General features: G+C 40.0%; 1 protein-coding gene across 3 annotated transcripts in view; it reads right to left on the bottom strand.

Annotated features, from left to right (window-relative positions):
* Positions 1 to 548: 548 nt before the first annotated feature.
* Positions 549 to 17,330, bottom strand: part of timeout (circadian regulator timeout) — a 141,752-nt gene continuing 124,970 nt past the window's right edge. Inside the window, exons 16-28 of one of the 3 annotated variants that reach the window (XM_026810868.1) lie at positions 11,811 to 11,879; positions 11,651 to 11,747; positions 11,379 to 11,577; positions 10,801 to 11,038; positions 9,926 to 10,023; positions 5,957 to 6,056; positions 5,234 to 5,368; positions 3,037 to 3,252; positions 1,942 to 2,226; positions 1,662 to 1,763; positions 1,438 to 1,581; positions 992 to 1,096; positions 549 to 924 (exon numbers count right to left, since the gene is read on the bottom strand). In XM_026810868.1, coding sequence (XP_026666669.1) covers positions 683 to 924; positions 992 to 1,096; positions 1,438 to 1,581; positions 1,662 to 1,763; positions 1,942 to 2,226; positions 3,037 to 3,252; positions 5,234 to 5,368; positions 5,957 to 6,056; positions 9,926 to 10,023; positions 10,801 to 11,038; positions 11,379 to 11,577; positions 11,651 to 11,747; positions 11,811 to 11,879 — 2,030 coding nt within the window. In that variant the 3' untranslated portion in view covers positions 549 to 682. The remainder of the gene's footprint in view (positions 925 to 991; positions 1,097 to 1,437; positions 1,582 to 1,661; positions 1,764 to 1,941; positions 2,227 to 3,036; positions 3,253 to 5,233; positions 5,369 to 5,956; positions 6,057 to 9,925; positions 10,024 to 10,800; positions 11,039 to 11,378; positions 11,578 to 11,650; positions 11,748 to 11,810; positions 11,880 to 17,330) is intronic. The other 2 variants (XM_018037843.2, XM_026810869.1) reach the window with 2 other exon arrangements.

Below are 17,330 nucleotides of genomic sequence, written 5' to 3'. Positions count from 1 at the left end.
GATACACGCGTGGTACGTATCGTTGACACTCGCCAAGACTCCTCACCTGCCCATCAAAAGACGTAAAGTCATCCACATTGGCCAACCAGGGAACCGGCTCGTATGCGAGAGAGTAGGTCGTCTCATCGCGCTCGATCGCGCGGGAACAGCTGTAGTCGAAGACCTCCTGCTACTTCATGCGCTCCTAGTGGTTACTTGGCGAAATGTGGACGCCTTTCGGGAACTGTTTTTCTTGGCACCCTGAAGTGTACCCCGGGTGCGTCCAATTACCTGTAAGGGCATATTGGGTAACGGAGGAGACCGCAGCCGCGCGTAGCTCGTCGCCGGCGCGTTCTTCGAAATACGAGGCGAACACTGTTTTATCCACGCAACAGAAATCGTTAAATCGATTCTCCAGGTGCTGTTCTTTTACTATTACACCTTCAACGTCAGATGACCTAACTACTTTTAATTATGTTCGATACTTCTTCAACAAAAAACAACATTGAGAGTCGAAAAACTGTCAGAAACATTAATTTTAATCTGGTTTAAAGTAACATACACATTGCTTCGAAATAAAATGGTTTTATTTGTTAATATTGATGCAAAAGTATATCAAGTAATATGTGAAATAGGAACGAAGATGTAATTTTTATTTTATTAGGTAAGGCATTCTTAAATATTCGAGGATTCGCTCCTTGGTTTAATCTTCATCGTCGCTAATTATTACACGAGACGACCTTTGTTGATTACGTTGCTCTTGCGCGGGTTCTTCCTCGTCGTCACTAATTATCATCCTGCTGTGTTTCAACTCGGTATCCTGAGACGTTAATGGCTCCTTTTCTTCGTCGCTATCTAACAGGCGACGTTTTTTCGTCGTTCCATCCTCCTTGTCCGAACCGTCCTCAGATCGATGTCGTTTTCCTTCATCTGGTACAAATGTCCCTTTAACGAACCATAAAAATGATGTAATATACTGATTGTTTCACGTAACTGTTATTTCATTATGTACCTTGAGCGCTTTTCACATTGGTCTCTGTTTCTATCTCGGAGTCAGACGAATCGACAAGGCGACTGATACGCTTGGCATATTTTCCATCATCAGACTTGGGAGTGTCTATAATAATTATAATAGTAATAAAAGCAATAAAGTTAGCTCGCCATCACTCGACTTCGTTTGTCACTGATTGATAATTTCGATAATGAAGAAATAGTTGCTTTCTCTTTGAAAACATGGGTAAACAAAAACTTGTATTATAATTTTATTGTAGGTCATCGAGTGAACGATGATGCATACTACGCTCACATGTCATTGTGAGATGAGATCGCATTAATAGAGTTTGTTAACGTTTTATCATTGTTATACACATTTTGCTGATGAACGATGCTCGGAAAGCTTAACTATCCTTCCCAACAGAGGGCACGTAACATTCTACTCGGTACGCCCACAATACGTACCGACAGTCTCCGAGTCTTCCGTTCCTGTTTCCTGCATTTCCGTATTGACGTGTTCAATCGAAGGAGTTTTGATGCTTCGTGATGACACTGGTGTGGAGCTGACACCAGCTTCTGAATCAGAATCGCGAGAGGTCGATGGTTCGGCTACAAAATACACGAGTTTGCTGGTTGACGTGACTTCAGCAATTTTTGAAACAATTTCTACACGAAAGTTTATCACGCACCTTTGGAAGAAAAGAACTTCTTAACATTTTCGAGAACATCCTCGTCGTCACTTTCATTATTCCCGTCGCCTTCAGAGTCTTTTGAGGTAGTTGCTTTCGGTTCTAATCACGAAATGTAAATGTACACAAAAATAACAAGTTTGAACGAAGAGTACGTAGGTCGTAAAAATAATGAACAACCGTTGAACGCAGTAGATTTTTATATTAATCAGAAAACACAAAAGAATATAAAAACTATAAGGAAATTCTTTTACTATGGTGAGAATAAAAAGCTAAATACCTTCGACGGTGAAGTTCCCTGCCAGTGCAGACTCGATAAGAATACAGCGTTTCCGAATCATCGGGTTGACCATATCAGTCGGTATACGCCAATAAGATTCCTGTTCATCAGCGGGTGGTGTCAATCCCATAGCTCGAATAAGCCTCTGAAAGCTCGGCGAATCCATCGCGGCCGACGAATAATCTGTCACTGGGACTAAGGGTATACCCTCGGAACTTTCCTCGTCTCGATCCTCCAAGACATCCTCTAGGGATTCCTTCAGCCATTCGAGAGCTTCGCCCAAATCTGATTTATCAAAAGTCTCCGTTATGTTATTCCGTTTTGATTCACGAAACAAGTATAGTAATCATTTCGAAATGCAAAAGAGCGGATCATTTCCATATGGAAATATATATGTAACTCTTGTTTTCGTTATTTACTTGTTTTGATTAATAGCAGTCTGGATAAAACGAATTTTATTCATAACTTTTCTGCAAACTGTTGACGAGTCGAAAATGTTACAAAACTAAATGGATATAATCTTCGTAGTGTCTACTCAAATATTTATGATCAAAATAATGCATGGTGATTCGAAGAAAAAAATGTTTTTCCCATACGACGGAAAATCCTGGTTCATGCATATCGTAAGAGGGTATGTTAACTCGGCTTTGAAATGTCAGCGACCCTTCTCGAAAGTAATGGTATTTTGGTGGCGGTAGGTGACAAACGCATTGACTCGACGCGAGAAGCTGGCCGAGATCGTTTTTTAACGACGCCTACGCGAAAATCCACGGGGATAAAACGAGTGGTTCCGTGACGGCAACCACATTTGTACCGCAAGTAACGGATCTCTTTGACAAATCATTGGTTCTTCTCATTCGTATTTTTTCTCTCTTTTTCACCCTCGAACGATCACCGCGTTGCCCTTTCGCCCTCCACCAAAGTCGTTTGTCCTCTTTCACGCCTTCCGCGTGAAAGAGGAGTGATAGAGAGCATAATGTATTCGCAGTCTCTACCGCGTATTTTATTCCCATAAATCACCGCCGTGCCGGGTCGTGTTCGGGTCGGAACTGACAGTGGGAAAAGGGTCAGGGACGATACAACAGTATTACTCACTTTTTTCGATGACATCCTTCAAGAGTCCGGATAATTGTGCGTCCGTGTAAACCATAGCTGGCCGCTTCCTCGCATTTTTCTTCTCCATCGTTCCCTTCTTCGCCGGTTTATTGGAAGTCTTGTTCTTATTGCCGGAGGATTTCCCAGCCTCCTCGTCGCTGCTTTCATCCTCGTCGGAATTACTGACAGACTGCGTTTCCCACGACGATTTACCTTCTTTTTTTTTACGAAGTAGCGGAAAATGGATAGAAAATGTTTTTCGATATGGCTTTCCAAGATATTAACTGTTTACAGACTAAATATTTTGAATGCACATGTGCAGTGGAAATCAAAACGAGCATAAACATGTAATATTTGGAAAAGAGAAATTGTTTCTTTAATAAAGCGTTTAATATTAATGTATTATAATATTATTCGACAAGTATGTACATACGAGTGACTCCTATAATTAATATCGGTTTGATAAAAATTGTTAATTACTATACGATCACACTACACGATCCCTTATCATATTACCCTAGATAATGCGTATTACCATACTCTAATTATGTCAAATTTAATAATGAAATGTGATGCATGCAAGTGTAGGAAAAATGTAATGTCCTATGCAATTGATATCTTTAATACACAGTCATTTCGTATGTGTAAAGATAAATAGTGATAGAATTTTAATTAAGACTCGGAAGAAGGCGAAGGTTTCTGATGCTCTTCAATAGTAAATAACGGCATCACAATCTCATGAGAGTACCGAAAGCCGGAACAGAGTTTGAAATTGGGCTGCTCGAGTAAAGATCATATACAACTACATACATAGACGTGTAGGTAGGTGTGTGTCGTACACACGCTGCCCATCCGCATGCATACTGCACTGCAGCGGGCGGACTGAAAAATTCAAGAAACTATCCAGAAACGGGAAAAGAATGTTCATCGATTTCTCCTCCGGTCCGGCGGCGTTACCGTAGCTTTCTGAGAATCTCGAATGAGGAGAGAAAATTAAAACTCGTATCGCGCCCATTGACATAGCTATTCGTGACTTGGTATAACTTTCACTAAAGCAAATGAATAACCCGGCGTGAAAACTAGTTTCAAAATTAAAGCAGAATTTCGGATGAAGGATTTCAACGGATCGGCGAACGTTGATTTAATAAACGGGTCCGATACGACCGGAATTGGCGTACGCCAAACAGAAGTCGAATGAAAAGAGAAAGACGGAAAGCAGTTTATTTTACGCGGTGAAAGATACTTTTCGGATTTCGATTTTGACGGTACGTAAGCCCAGACAAAGCTTTGCTTTTATACTTCATCTCGTAACCTTATAGATCCGTGATGCGATCTATCGCGGCGTATTGAATACAAAATAAGCGTACGCGCGGCTGAGGAAAGAGGAAAACAATAACAATGATAAATATGAAATTCCCGATGGTAGAAATAGACGTGATATTGGCCCGGGAGTAGTAAGACTGCGACCTGAATTCGAGTGTTCCAATATTAAATAATAACATCTGTATTCTGTCACGATTCTGTCATAGACTGTTCGTATGGTTTTATGTGCGTCATGTCAGAAATGTGAATACGCTGAACGGCGACCGAAAACGTTTGATGCCAGTAACAATAAACGGCGTCGAACACACGCGATGAATTATTAAATCTTTCAACCGAAGTATAACAGCCATTAATAATCGAATTAGTTATTTGACCGACGATCATCGATACCGTTCAAACGATGACACACGGCGTACGCGTAAATTCTTGATCAATGTCAGCTAACAAGCTCAGAAATGAAGTCCATATTTTTCCAATATCGATGATATATTTTTATGTTGTATCATAAAGAATCCGAGGGCAGTTCGAGGAGGAGATCCCGTACAAATTGATCTCGTCTCCTCTCTTTCCCACTAGTATTTATCCCAACTGTTCACTTTCCCCGGTCGAGTGTCACTATTCCCGGTCCGAAAACGAGTTCATTGCATGAAGTCGGCGGGCAATCGCGTTAGCAGGAGACTGATCGAATGGGAATAGTCGCGGAATCCAAGGATGGTAAGAAAGACAGATGCGAATGGAATGGGATAGGGATTGGCCGGAACAAGGGGTGCTTCAACTTCGGGCGTGCTTCAGACCGGGGAGAAAAGGCTGGGAAAAGAGAGGCGGTCGGGAGCCGTGGAGAACGGTGGTAGACGAAGGAAGAGCGAACACTCACCGTGGTTGCTTTTTCTGGATCGCTTCTTGCGCAGCTGCTTGCGATCCGTGGCCAATCCTAATTCCAAAAGCTTCTCCTTGATCTTTGCCTTCGGCCGTTTTATTGTGAGCCCGTTGAAGATCAGCTCCACTGGATCTGCGTTCCGCGCGCACAATGCAAATCGTATCGACATTAATTCAATGTTTAAAGAGATGAAATGCTGATTCAATCCGTTTCAATGCGCAACGAATCAATGGCGAGGAAACTGAATCGGTAAAATTGCACGGATAAGCGATGTCCTATTGAAATAAGAATTGAAAGGAGAGAAACTAGTAGGAAACAATTTCAGCTTTAAAATTCAATTAGTGCTAATTGGTCTCGATGAATAATTTGGCTAAGAGTTCCGAAACTTTACCAATTTTAGAAAATCGTCGTGTAACGCAGCCGGGTAATATTGAAATCATAAAGAACAAGTTTTACAAGAGTTTGCAAAATTTTTCTTCTCAAAAGCGGGACTGTTCTCCGTCAGTCGGGACGAATTATCGCTGGAGGCAACCAGCCAGCCGTCACCGATGTTCGGCGCTTAATTAAATTTCGAGGAATCGTGCTAATGAATTTTCATGCTCTGCACAACGTAAATTCTTCGACTGCAGCGGCACGCGGTCGGTCAGCCCTCGCAACCATCGCTAAATTATATCGTTCTAAGACGTTGTTTATCGCTTATGATTGATCGTTGGAAATTACCGTCGTCATCTTTTAGCTGCTCCCAAAGCTCCTTGAGCTGATCCATCTCCTCCTCGGACCACTCCTTAGGAAGCCTCTTCTGTATCTCGTTTCGCACGGCCTGAAACAATTTTTATTTCTCTTTCGCCGAATCGAAAATTTTGCTAGCGTTTACATTAACACGTTTCAATTTTTAAATAGTAAATGAATAATAGTCTTTATATCAAATTTCTGAGTTACACTGCAAGTTAAATGTTTGTACAATTTATTACGAAGAATGTAAAATTATAATATATTATGCAGATGACCTATAATTGACAGACAAAACTTCGGTCGCATCGTGCCACGTGGTCTTCTTTTGAAAGGGTTACCAGACCTGTGCCTGTTTGATAAGACAGACATTCTAAAGTAACGTAACCAGCTATTTATTGTGCAAACGAGGTCCTGGAGAACGGTGCCGGCCTAATTCCTGATCCCTAAGCCCCTGTTTCCTCGAGAGGAGATAAAGGGAGAAAAAATATACGAGTCTCGTTTTCCAACGATTACGTTTCACCCTCGACGGTGCGACTGGGGATCCTTGTTGGTCGTCCTAAATGGCCGTCGCGCGACTTCACGGACTAAATGAATGTCAAATGAACAGCACGGAACCGTAGTTTGCCTCTTATTCAGGTTTGAGAGGGGCGAAGGGTATCCACGCATGAAATTATTTAAATGAAACGCTTTCACGGCTTTAAGCTCTCCTTTCACGGATTTCGCCGTCGAATCAATAATACGTTTCGTCCCTTTTTCATCCGCTTGGTTCAAGTTTCTTCCTGCTCATTTGCACTCTCGTTAAGTTGCCAAATTACAAAGACAAATAAATATTCGACAGTCTGTCGTATTGACTCGTTAAAAATTGCAATCTGGTGCTACGATGAACAAGGAACACAACAGTCGAGAGTACCGGAGCTAGTAGATTTTTAAGTGGCAGTATTACCGAAAGGAACTACTCATTAAATCGTCTAGGGGTAATTTTAAAGTCGTTCGAACGTAAGAATTCATGGGAAATCAATAACACACCCGGAACAGGGGCAAGTTCGTCCCTAGCTGAATCAAGCGGTATAAGGAGGAGAGCAATCAGTTCCCGCTCCTTTAGGAGCAACGGGTGCGCACCTGATGATTAATCGTCAATTTCCAAGTGGGGTAATACCGTTTTAACGGTACTCAGATATATCGTCGCCTTACCCCCATCCATCGTTCTTACTTTCCCCTACTATATTTCTCTTTGGGGCGCGCGTGCCTACAGGTTCCTCCGCCGTCTTAAACCAGGTAATGCCTCAAGATTATCGTTAGAACGCGTTCCGCCCGCGATGTTGTCTGATGGCTTTTCGACAAACAGTACGCGATGTAACGAACATGATCCCTATGGATCGTCTAGGTTACTCCACGTCGCGAATAAACTGAATTAACGAGTTTCAAGTTTGTCAATATGAAAAACGTACGTGAAACAATCAAAATCATGTTTTTTCACGCTCCAAAAATTTACTCGTTGAATATTCAGGAAAGAGAGTATTTCGATGCGAATTTCCAAATGAGCGCGATAAATGATCAGAAAAATGTCCGTGAACTTTCCGACCACACCGCCGCGCCGGGAACTTTACTCGATTATCAAGTAATGCGTTTAAAACTGTGTTACGTATGAATTTAACGTCCATGCAAATGGCGGATCTCATTTTACCGTGTACATTTTCATGTAAATTTTCTTCAAAGTTTCACCCATTACATTCGCACGTTTTTCGAAGTTACGGGGGAATTCTGGTTTTCCCCGGCCATGTAATACATACATAATACATGAAACGGGGGGCGGAAGGTGCCACTTGTTTCAAAAGGTTTTGTTTGAAATCGTATTGTAACTAGTCTGAAAAGTTGTCGCGTAAAGGATTATTCAAAAGGTAGTAGGACACGCCGGCGAAGAGGGAAACCGAGTATCAGTATAACAAAACTCATTGAAATCGTTGCTCTACCGTGTCGCACCGTTGCGCTGGCTCGTTGTTAATTTCTTACTGCCGCTTTTTAACCATTTAATAATCTTTCCCACAGTCATTGTTGTTGCGACTGAAACGACCCGTTCTGCTTTTCCGTAATAAGCGCATTGAAATGATTCAGCTGCAAACCAGTCATGAAAACCCTATTTTTCCTCGCCCATTTAAGCTCGCCTCTTATTGTATTTTGAAAATCTGTCCCCTTTGTCTACTTCTTTTTATCTCTCGTCGTTTCGCAATGAAATTTTTGTGGTTTCCTGGCGTTTTCGTTCGGATGAAAAACGCATAGAGGTTTCAATAAGTGAAAAAATGTTTAAGGATCTATTTGCTGTTTCGATAACCCGCGACGTTTACAGCTGTTGTAAATTTTAGAAAGGAGGATGTTAAGCTCGGGCGGCGCGTGCCTTGCCTTAGCTTCGCGCCATGATACAAATGTTTATACGTGTCTCGCAGGGCAAGAGGCGAACAAAGCGATAGTTTCACGGGAAAAGGGGGCCGCGGCACTGTAGCAAGGGAAATAACGTGCTCGAACGGGTAAGCCGCGATGGAAACTCGTGAACAGAAACTTTAATATTACCGGCACGATTTGAAAGAGAGAGCGAAGGAAAAATTTATTGCGTTTTCGAGACGCCGCGGCTGCCAGTGAAGAAAATTGTTTTCGCGACGGTTAGGGAGAATGTATACTTAGTCGATGCTTTTTTTACCCCAATCAGTTTACTTATGTGTGACTGTATTGTAAAAGTATGAAGAAAATTATTGAATTCTGTATAAAGAAATGTAGTAGACAATTGAAAATTTCTGAAGATTGAAATTAAATGAAAAGTGTGATACGTGATACCTCGAAACTATTTCAATAATCTGAATAATTGTTAGGAAATAAATTGCGCAACGAGTTTCGATACGGGAATGAACGATTCATTGAAAGTTAAGGGAGTGTTTTCTATTTATGCGTCTGGCTATCTATCCCGAGGATCTTGATGCGGTTGTTGGAAAAGAAAACGCAAACAAAGCGATATAGCTTTCCAACTGCGGTACCGGAAAGGAGCACTTGACGGGAGAAAATCCTGAGATACATCCATCCCCGAACGAAGGGGTCGCACGAAGGGGTGGAAGAAACTCTTGCTGGCACAGCGGAAGTCGTGATCCACGCAGGAACGTAGAAGTCTCTAACTCCTCTCCTTCGTGGACAGTAAGGAAAAGGGGTTCCTCGTGGAAATTGTCTGCAGAGAATTTACAGTTCCTGAGGCAATTCTCTGGCTCCATTTTTTTGCATATGTTCAACCCTGTCACCGACGCGCGACGCCAGTCCAGAAACTTATTTTCGGGGCCAACGCCACCCTACGCTCTCTCACGCTCCTCGTAAATCATTGACCCTGTCACGGTCTCGTTGACGACGCGATGGGGGCATTTCGAGACTAGCGATATTCGTTCAAGTATACACCCTTATCAGATGTCTTCAAGAATTTACTCATTCGGCAAAATTAATTATTGAAAGGTTAAGAAAATTTCGTGTCACTATTTTTGTTGCAAATAAAAAATATCTGTGTAAATGAATTCAAGATGTTCGTTACGACAACAATAACAATTTATGGATTTACATGAAATTGTATTCAATTTTCTAAAACAGTATTTATGATATACTGTTATTTATAGTATAATTTATATTTGATGTGATATAGAGGTTTACAGGAAAAAGATAGGATCTGAAAGATACGCGTGTATTTATCTTTCACCGTCCCGAAGAATTGCACAGCCATGGGGTGTGTCAGGCTCGCGCAGCCCATAGATCAGGGAGAAAATAATCTTCCCAAGATATAGCAAGCGCTGACCCCGCAATTTTCGATTATTCTACGATTTAATAAGAAAAGAGAAGCCCGACACATATTTCCACGCGCAAAATTTTTGTCTGTTGTATAAAAAAGCGTAGACATGCAAAGAAGCAGAAATGTTTGTAAGAAATGTTACTCACTTTGGAATTGACGATCAAGCACAATTCTTTCAGTTTCTTTATGATACTCCGACGCGTTCGCTCTTGGTTAATATGGTCCAAAATCCAATCGATGACATCTAAACAAAGAAGGACAGAACAATTTTATAAATATGCGAAAGATTAGCATGTTCTATTAATACATGTTAGTATTTCTTTATTAATAAAACGTAGAAAATCTATAATTTTTAATAATAATGCGTAAGATATTGAATGAGTGGTTCGATACTTGGTGTCTATTGTTATTTATATTCAATCAATGTTATGCGTGAATTGATTCGATGGCAGGGAAGGGTAACTAGATCGCCGGAGGATAAGAAACTCGATAAATGAAGACGTTGTTATCAGTAATCTAATATTATCAAATCATAAACAATCCTCTCGACCAGGAATTCTGGTATCAACGATCACTTCAGTAAGATTAAAATATTACTACCTTCCATGAACAATAGACTAGATCTCAAGCAGTTTCCACGTTAATAAAATCTCCAGGCATTGTTCTAGCAATCTATTATCTATGTACAAATTAAAATCGGTCTACATATATGCATTGCATTCATTCCGAATTTAAATGGATTTCATTTAAAACTTTCATGCATTATCCAATCAGGACAATGTTTGGCATTAATATAGCAGAAGTTCATTAAAATTCACTTGATGAATTAAGTTGTTATTAAAATTTCATGTAGATTCTGCTGTACGTGTTGCAAAAGATAAATATTTCCCTCGGCGAAATAATCTTATTCAATACCGACGGAATAAAGTTAACCGCCGCCCTCCGGCAAATTGAAAAATATCCAACGGGAAAAGTTGTGCCTTTAAAGAAGACCCGTAAGTCATGGGATTTAGCGACGTACCTTGGGGATAGTTGTTAGTCTGATGTTCCATAAAGAGAGTGCGTAACTCGTCCTCCTGGGTTTCGGTCCAGAGGCCACGCGAAACTTTCTTGTTATCCGTTTCCGCGTTGTAACCCTCGACGACCTCGGTCGCGTCACGACAGGTCTTCCAGAAGAGCAGCTCCATATACGCTTTCCGGTTCTTCTCCGCGACTTCGATGAAACGCCGGATTATGAAGACCGCGAACTTTTGGAGATCCTGCGAAATCTCTCTCTCTCTCTCTCTCTCTCGGTTTCCATGGAATGGAACGCGGCAGTTCCGGTGGCCATTAACCGTGATATGCAGATATGTAAATCCGATGCTAACATTTCTGATTCAGCGGGGATATACAACGCTCGTACGAAATTATCAAAAAATTGGTGGAACGAAACAAAAATTCTAATAACTGCATGATAAGTTAGTTTATCATAGTTCCAAATCAATTAAGTTGTATCCATTGAAATTTGAATATTGTACGATTTACGATTCATCATATATTTATTATAATTTTCTTCTCTATATACTTTCACGAACACTTTTATTTAAGAAATATTATTACCTTGTGACTAGGATATTTGGACTCGAGAATTCTTTGGAAAACGCGGAACATCGATGCCTGGAACATCATTCCTGGCATTTTGCAGTCCCACGCTATTCGATGAAGTAACTTCACGACATAGTGATTGACTTCGTTCGTATTTTTATCAAACTGTTGCAGCAGTATTAGCAATGCTTTTACAACCTTGACGTTCGCAAATCTTGTAATAAAATATCACAGTTGAAAATCATAGAAATACAATTACGTTTACACGTGCGAAACAGATGCTTTACCTATGGACGAAGTCAGCGAATTTGAAATCTGTCTCATGGGCAACGACGCGTGGTTCCGAGTCTTCTTCCTCATCCTCATCCTCATCGTTATCTTCCTCTAGAATATTGTATTTTAAAATAGAGAAAGTTGCTACGTGAAATTCTCCTTATCATGTCTTACCTGGCACGCTGTTAAGGAGATTCTCAATATTTTCTTTATCGTTCTGCGAGACAGGCTCCTCTTCGACTACTGAAAAACAAATAAAATTTGTCTACCTTTAATATTTCCCAAAGTGAAAACAATCTGAAAATCTTAAAATAAGACAGATTGATGGAATGTTAATGCTTCAACGAATATACACGTGTCTTAATTAAGGATGTATTGGCTATACAGNTCTATTATCTATGTACAAATTAAAATCGGTCTACATATATGCATTGCATTCATTCCGAATTTAAATGGATTTCATTTAAAACTTTCATGCATTATCCAATCAGGACAATGTTTGGCATTAATATAGCAGAAGTTCATTAAAATTCACTTGATGAATTAAGTTGTTATTAAAATTTCATGTAGATTCTGCTGTACGTGTTGCAAAAGATAAATATTTCCCTCGGCGAAATAATCTTATTCAATACCGACGGAATAAAGTTAACCGCCGCCCTCCGGCAAATTGAAAAATATCCAACGGGAAAAGTTGTGCCTTTAAAGAAGACCCGTAAGTCATGGGATTTAGCGACGTACCTTGGGGATAGTTGTTAGTCTGATGTTCCATAAAGAGAGTGCGTAACTCGTCCTCCTGGGTTTCGGTCCAGAGGCCACGCGAAACTTTCTTGTTATCCGTTTCCGCGTTGTAACCCTCGACGACCTCGGTCGCGTCACGACAGGTCTTCCAGAAGAGCAGCTCCATATACGCTTTCCGGTTCTTCTCCGCGACTTCGATGAAACGCCGGATTATGAAGACCGCGAACTTTTGGAGATCCTGCGAAAAGTCTCTCTCTCTCTCTCTCTCTCGGTTTCCATGGAATGGAACGCGGCAGTTCCGGTGGCCATTAACCGTGATATGCAGATATGTAAATCCGATGCTAACATTTCTGATTCAGCGGGGATATACAACGCTCGTACGAAATTATCAAAAAATTGGTGGAACGAAACAAAAATTCTAATAACTGCATGATAAGTTAGTTTATCATAGTTCCAAATCAATTAAGTTGTATCCATTGAAATTTGAATATTGTACGATTTACGATTCATCATATATTTATTATAATTTTCTTCTCTATATACTTTCACGAACACTTTTATTNGTGTTTCTAAGGTACATAAACTTTTGGGATTGACTGTATAGCCAATACATCCTTAAATTTAGTAGGCCTACAAAAACAAACGGGAACTGAAAAAGTAGTTGCTCTTCTTTTATATTTGTTAAATGTTTTTTTTTTTACAAGCCAAACACCGAAATGAATGCTCGCACGTTGTACGATATACATCATACACACATCGGGTAGTCCAGCAGTGGCTGCAGCTTGTCGTAAAAACATGCCAACGACACGTGCAAAATTTCCAAACGCGCGATGCTATTTCTTCACCGAGCGGACACGAAAATTCCTGCAAACAATTGCGGAGCTTCTCTACTGGAATACGGGTCCAGGCGACGCGACGCAACTACGACCGAGCGCGGCAACTAGTTACTCTATTGAATTTCGACCGACAGAAAGGAATCAATGGTTGCCGAACATCGCTTTTGGACGCGTGCACGAGATCCGACAAATCGGAATTCGAATGGAACCAATGATCTTTGTTCCGTTTTTTAAAATTTTTGTTGGTCGCGTCACAGATAGAAAAATCGGGGCCAGGAGTCGAATAAAAGAGGAGCTGGTACGCCCGTGCCGCGGTTTGATTAATTTACACGAGAAAACCATTCGCGACGGGGAAAAATTGAAACGAGCGTCCGCGCATACCTACACGGATACGCCTAATGCGTACATGCTGGGAATCCGATCGAATCCGATCCCGGTTACCTTGTTTTTCCTCCGGATCTGGCGACCCGGGGCCGGTAGGCGAATTAAGCGGCTGCGGAAAGACGATTACATTTTCGACGAGTTCGGCCAGGCTGGAACGAACTGGCCACAGAGAAAAATTGCACTCGGCGAGACTCGCCGATTGAATCGGCACAAAGCTTCGTTACGCGGCAAATTTTCTAAGGCTTCGCGGACGTGTCCCTTTTACCTACCCGGCTTGTGAAAACGTTGCGCTTCATAGACTTCCAGAGAATTTTGAATAAGTTTTCAGCATGGTCGGCTTTCATTTCTATTTCTCATATGAGTTCACGATTCAGTTATTATTAATTGTTATACAGTTTCACGTGAGATTATCTATTTCAACGTATTTTATTTCTGTGGTAACAAGATTTTAGATATAACGAAACGAAATAAAGTACAGCAATTTATCATACTTTTATCTCAATTATTGTAAATCGTGCAATACAATAAACTGCCAGGGAACAATAAGCAAAATGTTCTTGTTTGGATATGATAATTCTTTTGAAGGTTACAAAAATTTTTATTCCGAGACTGGAATGCATTAGGACTAAGCGTAGTCGTCCGGAAGCATTTTAAATCATCGCGCAAAGTTCCGTTTTAAATGCGCCGCGTTGCGTAGAGTCGAAGGAAACTTCGCTCGCTGTCCGAAGAATTCAGTTTGCCCAAGTGACGTCGGGAGGACGGTGCTGTTTCAACCGAAAGTTTTAATTGTTCCTTTCCGCGGTCTTTTGAACTCACTACGCTCAGCGCACCGGTTCGAGATAAAATAGAAGTCGCAACATTTTCATCTTGGATTAAAAATTTCTCTCCATTGGAACAAAACCGGAAAGCTGCAGTAGTCATGGTTCACAGATTAAGCAAAACACCGTTAAGTCAAATAACAATTTCTCTTAAGATAAGTAAAGTCAGTTAGAAATATTTATTTGTACATTAAATGTGTAGTGAATATTAATAAAACGATAGCTAAAAGAGTTGCATGCATATTTTGTCAGCAGATATTAATTTCAGTTAATTAAAAAATGTAAAACTTTTTTGACAGAGTGTATATGTACCCTCAGAGGAAATGGATTTCGAGATTTTAAATATAAATATGAAACGCAAATGGATGTAGTATTAATAAAGTAGTCATGCAATAAGAGACAAAGAATTAATTTTCAATTGAAAGAGATTTAATATCTATTCGTATATTTCGCAGATCCTAAAAATCTTAAACAGAGCGAGAACGTAGGATAAACAAGGATATTAAAATCATAGAAAAAAAATGTCTGGCAGTCGAACACGTGTGTTTAATAATATTGTAATATATTGAAAAATAAATTAGTAAAAGACTTCAGTGATTGCATGAACTTAATTGAAACACTTTATAATATGAATGAAAGATATCAAATCTTAATCGCTCCTAGCGAAATGAAAGATCAACACTGAAAGTTATACACGTTACATGTTATTTTACTATCGATTGATTAATTTAATGAAAATTAATAAACAAATAATGCCGCGCGGGGCGACGAATTATGAATACCCGAGAGATTTATTTCGTCTGAACGCGTTATTTATTTCCTACGAACCAAACGGAAAAAGCATTAATTTCGTTTGTTTGGCTAGTCGCGCGCGAAGAATTTAATAATGTCTCGCCTCGCCCGCATTCCGTCTTTGCGAGGGGCGAGAGCCCCTCTCCGCGGATCACGAATTAACAATGCACAGCGAGACGTTGAAAAATATCTCCGGGTCGAGAAGGAAACGATGATTCGCTATGCACGTATTACCAGGTATTACACGGTCGTAAAATGCGATTTTTATTAGCCGGATTAGTTGAATCTGCGCACATCCGAATTGTCGAGAGCCGCTCATTTCTGCAAACATTACACCGTGAAGTTGATCCGAAGAATCAATATTCTTGAAATATTTATTGGCAGCGGACGCATATATTAGCCGCGAAATCGGATTAAACGCTTCCATGGCAGCAGCAGGCCTGTGCTGTTTTATCCGTTTTCGATTGTGAATTGTAATTGTTTCCATAAAAGATCTGCAAGCGAAATCTCGATGAATTTTTAGATTATCGGTATTGTTAAACGCGTGCGATTTATTATCAATTAAATGTTACTTCATTATGCAGATACGATTTCTGACTAAATAATAGAGTACTGAAAATAATTCTCATACGAGATAATTTACAAATAACCACAATATGTTTGTTCAAATGAAAGATTATCTTAATTTACCATTTTTCGAGTTCTAGAAATAATAATTTATTACATTTCATCACGGAATTTAATATACTATAATAACGAACGTGTTTTATTATTAATGCAATCAGCGGATTAAGTGAAACTAAAATATTTCGTCATGTTTATGCATTAACTACGATCGCATAGATTCGTCACGGATTTCGTTAAGGTAAGGTCAACGGATCTAATCCTGCGGCGTAACCGTGTTAGATGCAAAGGAGTTATAATGTAAATCATAGACACTAGAATTGTAAAGGCCTCGAACTCCATCCAGGGACCGCGTATCTACACGAGAGTTACGAAACTGTACAACATTCGACGATGTCCCATTAAATCCCGGCGAGATATTAGGAACAATGTATATGTACAATACAATTTGCGGGTTGGTTTAACCCAGCCGATTTGAATATGTATAGTTTACGTAGACTATAATAACACATTTCTATTTGGTTTGATTTTTAGGAAAATTAAACGAAATACTGTTATCACTTTAATTATTTTTTATTATAGTTTCTATTTTATTAAGACATTGACTGAATTAATAATAAATAAATTGAGTTAATTAGATGAATTTGAGACAACGTAGAAGCCATCCTATATGATTTTCCACAGAATTTGCTGGGCTAGAAAATAAGGAGAATAAAATAGAGGAGTGGCACGTTACCAAAGCCTAGCTCATCTGTTAGATTAACCACTTATGTACGTAGTACGTACATGTATGCACGTATGTAGATAGGTTCAACCACCCAACGGATCAACCATTACCACCGGTGCATGGCCAAAGTCGTCCGATAACTCAGGTTATGTCTCGTTACAGGCTTATCGATCGACTGGACAATTCTATGGCGACGTATAATGGTGCACCTGCGTGTACACAGGTGTATACATACGTAAGTACGTGTGCGCGAGTCTGTGCGCATACAGGTGTCTCAACTATGTATAACAAAGGCGATTTACGCGCGATTATAATGTCGCTCTTAACACGTTCATGACGACGGAGTTGCGATGCATCGCTGATTTACGTGCCGGCGCACAGCTTAATTTCCTTTCGTTTCATCGCGAGAACAAATCCTCTATTCGCAGTACCTTATAGGATTTCAATAATAAAAATTATCTGAAAGACAAATGCGTATGAAATATCTGATATTTTAATCTTGTGCAACGTGACGGAGCTTCAGAAAAATTGTATGACAATAATTTCGACTGCTTTAAATAATTCATCAATACGTGTGCGTCAGTTCTTTCAGCATTCTGGAAATTATTCTTTGCGCGATGCAATCTAAATGGAAAAACGTAATTAAAATTCAATGAATAATACAACCAGTATTATCGGAGGTAAAACGTAACGGAGACGTAACTTGTGATTAGTAACAATTCCGTAATGCCTGTCACACCAAGTAAACTGATTTGTAAAACGATTTAGTACAATC

This window comes from Ceratina calcarata, unplaced genomic scaffold (assembly GCF_001652005.2).
Source record: "Ceratina calcarata isolate Rehan_Ccalc_2016 unplaced genomic scaffold, ASM165200v1 scaffold179, whole genome shotgun sequence".
Taxonomy (NCBI): Eukaryota; Metazoa; Arthropoda; class Insecta; order Hymenoptera; family Apidae; genus Ceratina; species Ceratina calcarata.
The sequence above is the reverse complement of the archived record's forward strand: the minus strand, read 5'-3'. Positions and strand labels throughout refer to the sequence as shown.